At 37.7% G+C, this 9168-nt stretch overlaps 1 protein-coding gene across 1 annotated transcript; it reads left to right on the forward strand.

Annotated features, from left to right (window-relative positions):
* Window positions 1-118: 118 nt before the first annotated feature.
* OMR1 (L-O-methylthreonine resistant 1) lies at window positions 119-7898 on the forward strand. The gene is made up of 9 exons (XM_059572091.2): window positions 119-612; window positions 1079-1258; window positions 1458-1733; window positions 3233-3439; window positions 3765-4013; window positions 6515-6585; window positions 6831-6948; window positions 7225-7359; window positions 7497-7898. Exons 1-9 carry the CDS (start codon window positions 190-192, stop codon window positions 7635-7637), a joined length of 1800 nt encoding a protein of 599 aa, XP_059428074.2. The 5' UTR covers window positions 119-189; the 3' UTR covers window positions 7638-7898.
* The last annotated feature ends 1270 nt before the right edge of the window (window positions 7899-9168 follow it).

Here is a 9168-nt window from a genome sequence, read left to right on the forward strand (position 1 = left end):
AATAGTAATAAAATGTGATTAATGTAATATAAAAATAAATTATATGCTAGGAAAATAATATATGCTAGAAAATCTTTTACCAAACGAGCCATATATATATATATACCATGCGCGCGAAATAAAACCCTCTCCACGGCCGCCCCCTCTCCTGTTACCAAACACAAACTCAGACGCTGCCGATCTCTAAAAATGGAGGCCGTCAGGCTGCTGCCGTATAATTCCACTTTCCTCCGCCCAAAGCGTCTCGAATTGGCTCCGGCCACATTCAATGGGGCGCATAGCAATGCCCAAAAGAGGGAGCGTACCATCAAGACGTTCACCGTCGCCGCGCTCCAGGTACCGGTGTCTCCCCAACATTTGCAACTTCCGCGCCTTAAAGTCTCGCCCGATTCGCTGCAGTTACCGCCTGGATATCTCGGGGCCGCCGTACCGGACCGTGTTGTTCTCGATGACGGTGAGGGTGACAACATGAGCGACGTCATGGGGTACTTGACGAAAATAATCACGTCGGAGGTCTACAAAGTCGCTATCACGTCGCCGTTAGAGCTTGCCCCCAAGCTCTCCGAGCGGCTCGGCGTCGCGGTTTGGCTCAAGAGGGAGGATCTACAGCCTGTAAGGCTTTTTTTTTTGGTTCTAATAGCAACTATGAAGAGATTTGTGTGGAAATGTGTGGGTTTTTATTGTTGTGAGGGAGAAGTTTATTTAACGTTGAAAACGAAATGGGGCTGTTTCGCTTAATGTGAGACCTGTTTCTAAGTGGCTTACATCGTTGTCAATTTTAGATTTTTTTTTTTCTCTCTATTTTTTTTCCTGGGTTTTTGAGCCTTTTTGAATTGGGATAGAGTTTGATTAAATTTTTTTGGTTGAACGTGGTTGCTACTTGGATTCTGAATTTAAAATAGAGATTGCTTTTGTTTAAAACGCTGGAAAGAAATTGAACCCTTATGGATATAGCAATCAGAATGCAATTACTTCCTGGTTCCTTATTAAACTTTTTTTTGGTGGTGTGGTGTGAATTAATTGAATGGGAAATGTAGAATAACTGAATTCTCATGGTTTTGTTGATCTGGGTTTGTAGGTTTTCTCGTTCAAGCTGCGTGGAGCTTATAATATGATGGCAAAAATTCCCGAAGAACAGTTGAAGAATGGGGTTATCTGCTCATCGGCTGGAAATCATGCTCAAGGGGTTGCATTAGCTGCCAAGGAACTCGGTTGCAGTGCGGTGATTGCTATGCCTGTTACTACACCAGAAATCAAGGTACATTTTGTATGATGTTGCTTTTAGGGTGTGTCAGGAGAAAAGAGCTCTAGCTCTAGTACAAGTGGAGCTTTTTCCTCTTGTAAAAACAAGCTAGATGGCGATCATGGATTTAAAATCACTGGGTGCATGAGTAAGTTGGCTATCCAGAAAAGAAGCGCGGGCATGTTAATTGAATTTTGATTTCTTAATTTTACAGTGGCGATCTGTTGAGAGGTTGGGTGCAACAGTTGTTCTTGTGGGGGATTCCTATGATGAGGCACAAACATATGCCAAAAAACGGGCCAAAGAAGAGAATCGTACATTTATACCTCCTTTTGATCACCCAGATATCATCGCGGGGCAAGGAACTGTTGGGATGGAAATTGTAAGTCAAATGAAAAAAGAAGGGCCATTGCACGCTATCTTTGTGCCTGTGGGGGGCGGTGGATTAATAGCTGGTATTGCTGCATATGTGAAGAGGTTTTGTCCAGAGGTATGTTGATTGTTGTTTAAGAATTCCCGTGCACTGTTAGTTTTGAGTTTTATTTGATATATCTTCAAGATTTCTTGATGATTTACTGGTCAATTATGTTGCCTGTTATTGTGCCTGGAAGCATTATTTACAGCTGCTAAATTCCATGGTGAAGAACAAATCGTGCCTTTTTCTTTTTGGAGGGGGGATGGGGGAGATATTTCCTCTGAACTTGGGTTGCCATTTGTGGTTCTTTAAAATATTGCACTAAGGAAAGAAAATTAAAGTCAAATCTGGTTTCTAAGGTTAATACAATAAAATTAGTAGGATTTTATTTTCATAGTTTCCCAAGTACTTATGGAATAAGTAGAAATTTCTAAGGCTGCATGAGATTTCATAGCGTGATGCCTTTTGGAGATTCTTTAGAATAAAGTGCTTTACACAAATCACTGTCCGCATTGCTCTCACTATCAGAAGTATGCTGGACTGCGGTAAAGGTCTGTGAGGCTGTGCTGATTGCAAATTTCTGTGAAGGATATGAATATATCTGCTTGTTCAACATCTTTGTAGCTTATGTTGAGTCCAACCTGATCTGGGATTTTAGTTTTGATAAATATGCCAGGTCTTAAATATGAATTCTTTTCCACTATATTGATTGGAACCTAAATATTGATTGGAACTTAAATATGAATTCTTTTCCACTACATAAATCTTCTCATCATAACCCCAAGGGGTTGGCCTAGTGGTTAAAGGTTATGGTCTTAGGGAGTATCACCCCATAGCTCCCAAGTTCGAGACTTCCTAGGTGCAAACTCCCACTTGGGGCCACACCCTTGGTGTAAAAAGCCAGCGATTTACCCTGATCCGTGTAGGAAAATTTCTGAGGGTGCGGTACACGGGTTCTGAGGTTTACTTTGCAAGGGTGGGTCCGAAGGGCCCTGCCTTGTTGACGTTCCCCGTCATCAAAAAAATAAATCTTCTCATCATAAACAATGACCCCCTTTTGCCTAATGGTCTGCAGCAATGTGACCATTCCAATGGGTCAAGGACCTAATCTTTATCTAATCAGTATCAAAATTTTCTCTGCTGCTACCATGCATGCCTTCTTCAGCTCTTAACTGCCATTTAATAGGTATAGCCTTGTAAGGATTTAACCCTCTTGTAGTCATTGATTATAATTTAACACAAAATCATCTCCTTTTTGATGTGTTTTCGTTTTTCATTTTTCTACTGCTGCTTCCAAGTTCTCCTAGATGAACTCAAATGCTATTTCTATATTTTGAGCCACTCCCAACCTCACCTCTTTCTGTTATTCTTAAATCACATTGGTAATTTAATTTCTATATCAAATGGTTTTAAGGCAGGTGCATGGTTCTAGGGGCTTCTAAAAGTCTTAACAAATCCATTTTCTCTGTTCTTACTGTCTTTTTGATTGACATTGTGTTTGCTTAAATTGTTTCTTAATACATAGCATAATACATCAAGGATTCTTTTCTGATAGACTCATATATTTTATACAGGTAAAGATTATTGGGGTGGAGCCCTCTGATGCAAATGCAATGGCATTATCTTTACATCACGGTCAACGAGTGATATTAGACCAGGTTGGAGGTTTTGCAGATGGTGTTGCTGTCAAAGAAGTTGGTGAAGAACCTTTCCGCATATGCAAGGAATTGGTAGATGGTGTAGTCCTTGTAAGCCGTGACGCTATATGTGCCTCAATAAAGGTGAGGCTACTTTCTTGTTTTAGATTGTGTACAAGCTTCTTTGTTTCTAAATAATGGTTATGCATTGAATATTGTAACCGTGTAAGATAGTGTGGTAGATGAAACTCTGTGTTCTACATTTTAATGGAGAGCTTAAACCCTCAAAAAGATACATGGCAGTGCAACTCTTAGGATTTGCTTTTCTGATTTCCTTGGTCTCTTTTCTCTTTCGTCTTAGGCGTTCTCTTGTATACTCCCTGTGTATTAGGATTGCGCCCCCCTTCTCCTTTTGATATACAATATTACTTATAAAAAAAAGGATTTGTAATCTTATTGCATGTTACAGGACATGTTTGAGGAGAAAAGGAGCATTTTAGAACCAGCAGGTGCTCTTTCCCTTGCTGGAGCTGAAGCATACTGCAAGTATTATGGCCTCAAGGGGGAAAATGTTGTAGCTATAACTAGTGGAGCGAACATGAATTTCGATAAACTGAGAGTGGTGACTGAACTAGCTAATGTTGGTCGGCAACAGGAGGCTGTGCTTGCAACGGTTTTGCCTGAGGAGCCTGGTAGCTTCAAACGATTTTGTGAACTGGTATGTCAATATAGCCTTAAATCAACTTTTCTTGCAGAATAGCTGTCTTCTCCACGACATGTTATGAATACTAGCCTATGATGCGGTTTTTTTTTTTTAAAAAAAAAAAAAAATTATAATGTAAAAGCTCTATTGGAAAGCTATTGGAAATCATTTAACTAAATCAAAACAACCAAAGAATGCCCTTCAAATTCTTCAATTCAAATACTTATACATAGCTTCTATTAGAGTAAACAGCATTTACCCACAACCTAGAAGAATCTCAATCTCCTTCCTCTCGATCTCTTCAATGCAATGCTCCATTGTACTCTGTTTTTGTAAATTACTTTTCATCTATAATATGCCTCATGGGCTAATATAGTATAGGCCTTTCCTAGAGTTCCTAACTACTTAGCAAAAATCACATATAATTATTACATCACTTTATTTTCATAAAATCACCATTCAGATAGATCATCAGCAAAGGAAGTGCCATAATTACCGCAAAAAGGGATAGAAAAATCCAGAAACTCCCTTTTGATTGATGAGACAACATGGAATACATAAGGATATAAAAAATTGCCCAAAAAAGGATTTCGAAATTGGTCTTTGATTCTTAATTCATTTTTATGATAGAAAAATGGATGACTGAAATTACCAAGGGAAGATCAATGTGAACTTGCATCATTTCCTCACATTTTATTGGAAACCAAATGAAGGATAATGAGACCAAAAAAAGAAGAAAGGTGACTAAAAAATGTGTGTACTGTAATTATGAAGATTTTCAAGTTTATGTTGTTACTTAAAAAGAAATTTTTTTTGGAGGAGACTTGTCAAATAAAAGAAAGTGTAGCTTGAATGATTATCAGCGTGTCGGCTCTGTTCTCAGCCTTGAAGGCTGGTTACAGGGCTCAAGCATTTCATACTCTCTTGTATCAGAATTTCCTTAGAACTTGTAATATACTTGAGTCAATTCAGACTACTAAATTCCTTTTAATCTAGGCTCACAAAAGACTTTCAGTACAGTTGGATCACCAAAATTATTCCATCTCAAATAGTCACAATCAATCAGAACACCAGATTATCAATAGTATATGAGCAAACAAAACCAAAAGCTTACAAACAAACTAACCAAAAAGCAGAAACGCGGCTATGGAAGAATGTGGACTGGTTCTGTGAGTGCTTCCCTCTCTCAGCTTCAGTTCATGAAGCTCCAAAGATGCATAGCAGCTGTCACAACACCAGCAGACATCAACACTCTTGGCCACAGTAGCTTAACAACAAGAGCAGGGACATAAAACATAGTCTCAGCCAACATGCCACATTCTCCCCCAGAGTCCATGTTACCATAGAAGGATCCATTCCCTGGCCAGTCATGCTCATGGCTACCAATGTAGGGAGAAATCACCATTTGGCACATAAGACAAAGTAGTAGACAAATATATGCTCAAACATTAAGTAAATTATGATAAACCTTGCAATCATGTAATGCATGCACGGTTGACACAATTGGCTCAACCTGTGCCGTAAATTGGTCCCACTGTGAAAGGTATCCATTTGCATAATATACTTTTTGTATACTTGGGGGCGCCTTACGCTTTTAATGATATCTTGATTACTTTTATATATATATTCCAAGCTACGATTTCAATTAAATAGAAACTCCACACTGAATCAACGTCAAAGTCAACCGGAGAATGCCAAGGAAGCTGCTAACATACCCTCAAGGCAAACTGACAGACTAGCCTCCTGTCAATGGAGATATACCGCACCAAATCTGGATAAACCAAAAACCATAAAATTCCCAGTTGTCATAGAGGAATTTCCCAATTGAAAACCTTTACATCCAAAACCAATTCTATCAAAACCATACTTTATACACTCCATGCTGACTGTTGGAGAAGACAAATGAATATGAAAAATTCATGCATAAAAACACAAAGATACATCAAAGCAATGAAATTTTCGATTAAATAGAAACCCTAGACTGAATAAGCGTCAAAGTCAACCTCCATAGAACCACCGAAAAAACAAAAAGCAAAAAGTTTCACAAAAACAAAACAAACAAAAATTCTTTACTTCAGCACTCTGTACTTCTCTGAAACGTCATTGCTGGATACTCTTGATTCCATAATTGGCTTCAATGTGGCTGCTTGAGAAGATCTTTGACGTTCCAACTGGATGCTTGAGATCTTTCAAACCCTAAAGAGAGAGAGGTAGAAACTAGAGAGAAGATAAGCCAATCTATGAGCAATCTAACGTTTCAACTGACCTATACGTTTTCTTCACTGTTTTGTTAGCCGACCCATATGTTTAGGGTGTTACATTGTCAATAATTTAGGCTTTCAACCGGAGGTTAATGCAAGAATAATATATCACTTGTCATGTTTGAGAAGCATATTAAACCTTCAACTTTAAGGGACACGTCAGCATTTTAGAGTGCCACTTGTTGCAATTTTAAGCTATTTTCTTGAAGGCTTCTGCTTTTATATATAGTATAATATAATTATATGTGTTGGCAGGTAGGACCAATGGATATCACTGAATTCAAATATAGATGTAACTCTGACAAAAAGGCTATCGTCCTGTACAGGTAAAGCTCTTGTCAATCTGTATTAATTACAAACAAATGCTAAATCTTTCTGTTGACATTTCAATGCAAACAAAACTTATACTGGCACCTGTCTTTGGGAACATTTTCTTTTGAATGGGTTGGATGTCATCACTAATTTACAATTTATTTTTTATTATTTAGGATATTGATGGAAGATGAGTTAGTAATCAGTAATAACTTGGGAAGCGAGAAAATCTTATTTTTCTTTTTGATATTGTCTGCAGTGTTGGCGTCCACACAGTTTCTGAACTTGAAGAAATGCAGGAGCGGATGAAATCTTCTCAACTTGAAACTTACAATCTCACGAAAAGTGACTTGGTTAAGGATCACTTACGTTATTTGGTAAATACATTGTTTGAATGAATTTTGGTTTTCTTTTATTTGATATCATTATTTATTTTGCATCACGCATGGGTACATACATTTTTCTTATGGTGTGAAAAAATATTGGTGTGGAGACCAAGAAGAAATGATGTTCTACTGGAGGCTTATAAAATGTTTTCCAAATAGACGGGTTCTTAGCGTGAAGATTCCAGCACTCAAAGCTTCTTTATATGAGTATGTGCTTGTAGGGTTGCATTATGGCACTAAGTTTACTTCATTTTGGATTTCTTTCAGATGGGAGGCAGATTATATGTTCAAAATGAAGTTCTTTGTCGGTTTGTCCTCCCGGAGCGGCCTGGTACTCTGATGAAGTTCTTGGATGCTTTTAGTCCACATTGGAATATAAGTTTGTTTCACTACCGTGGACAGGTTGGTATAAAAAAACCTTCTGCTCTATAACTAGTTAGTGTTCTTTCTATAGGTCAATTACATCTGGGATTTTGGTTTCTCAAAATTTGACTAAAACACATGAAATCATTGTAATAATTGTTTTTCCTCCCCAACAGGGTGAAACTGGTGCAAATGTTTTGGTCGGGATACAGATCTCAAGGCGTGAGATGGATGAGTTTCGTGAACGTGCGAACAATCTTGGATACGATTATGCAGTGGTAAACAATGACAATGACTTCCAACTTTTGATGCATTGATTGGAGCCTACGCTGTGATTGAAGCTAGCTGTAGGTGGATTACCAGATTTCCGAAGATGGCCTGGGGGTGGAAAGCAAAGACCTTCAAACCTTGTTCTAGTAGTAGAGAAGAGTGATTCATGTTTTCTCCCCCCTTCCCCTTCTCTGTTCATTTTGTTAGTTTAAGATTGGTGTACTGGGAAAGATTTTGTTTGAATCAGTGGCGTCACAAAATCCTTCATGAAGTGAAGAAATAACACGATGCACTAAATTTTTTTTGTTTATGAGAGAGTAATGCTATAACACCACTATTCTATCTTATCTTACTATGCAAACGTGGCATTGTTAATCTACCATTTATTTATTTTAACAAGGGTTAATTCAATGGTGGATTAGCAAGCCAGGTCAGCATAGTAAGATAGTTACTTATATAAAATTACACTTATGAGAAATAAACATAGGGAGAAGTACATTTAACACCCCTTCTAACTCCCACGTAATTTGCGAAACTTTTAATTTGTGTAATGTCCTCCAAATTACTATTGGAGTTGCAATTTGTGTAGAAAATGACAAAGATACCTATGATAAAATTAAAATTAAAAATAAAAATAAAAATAAAAAATTATTTTTGCTGAATGTTTTTTAAAAACAAAAATTACTAGTAGTAATTTTGTATATTTCTTTGAAGGGAGACATTGTAGCCTTGTTTAGAGGAGCATTACACAAATTGAAAGCTTGGAGAGAAGTGAACATTACAAATAAATTGGTGGCCAAAGGGGGTAAATGTACTTTTCAGCTTTCCCTATAAACATATGACTGGAACAACTGACACAATGCAACAATTGGGCAAGAGGAATAAGGAAAATGGCGGACAATTTGGTCCAGTTAGGGTTGGGTTAGCAAGCTGTGGGCATTAGGGCTTGGAAGGACACCAATACCGTATACAATCCACCAGAAGGTCTATTTACTCCATGGCAGTTACATAAAGATTGTTGGTTGCTACAAGAGGTAATGCTGCAGTAAATGATTGTCTGAAAAGGGTTAGGTTTGTCATAAATGATTCTTGCCTGCTAGTTAGTCAAGTTCATGGAAAGATCGAGTGCATGTATGGTTTAGCGGTGTAATGATTTTAAAATGTAGTTAATAAAAATATAATTTTTAAAAATGCAATTAAGTATTTGGAGAAATCGCGGGTTGCCCTTAAAAAACGTGCATTTCAAAAAACGCATCTCATTGCCAGGCCGAAAGCAGATCCGTATCACATAACAAACATTCTATTTTGGCCACGCAACACATTCACAACGAGACAGGTTAATATAGATTGCTGATTGGCATTTTGTACATTTTAAGAAAGATTAACGCTAATTTGATAATGTATTTGCATGAGAAAGGAAAGGCAGTTTGGAGAAGGCACGCCACTAGTGGTGTTATTATGCATTACGTGGGTTGCTGCTACTGAAATAACTGATCACCTTTTGCTTAAGATTTCTTCAAGGCATTTAAATCCTTCGTCACCACCTAACAAACTCGATAACCATTACAAAATAATGAC

Source organism: Corylus avellana, chromosome 10 (assembly GCF_965113065.1).
Source record: "Corylus avellana chromosome 10, dhCorAvel1.hap1.2, whole genome shotgun sequence".
In the NCBI taxonomy this organism is placed as follows: domain Eukaryota; kingdom Viridiplantae; phylum Streptophyta; class Magnoliopsida; order Fagales; family Betulaceae; genus Corylus; species Corylus avellana.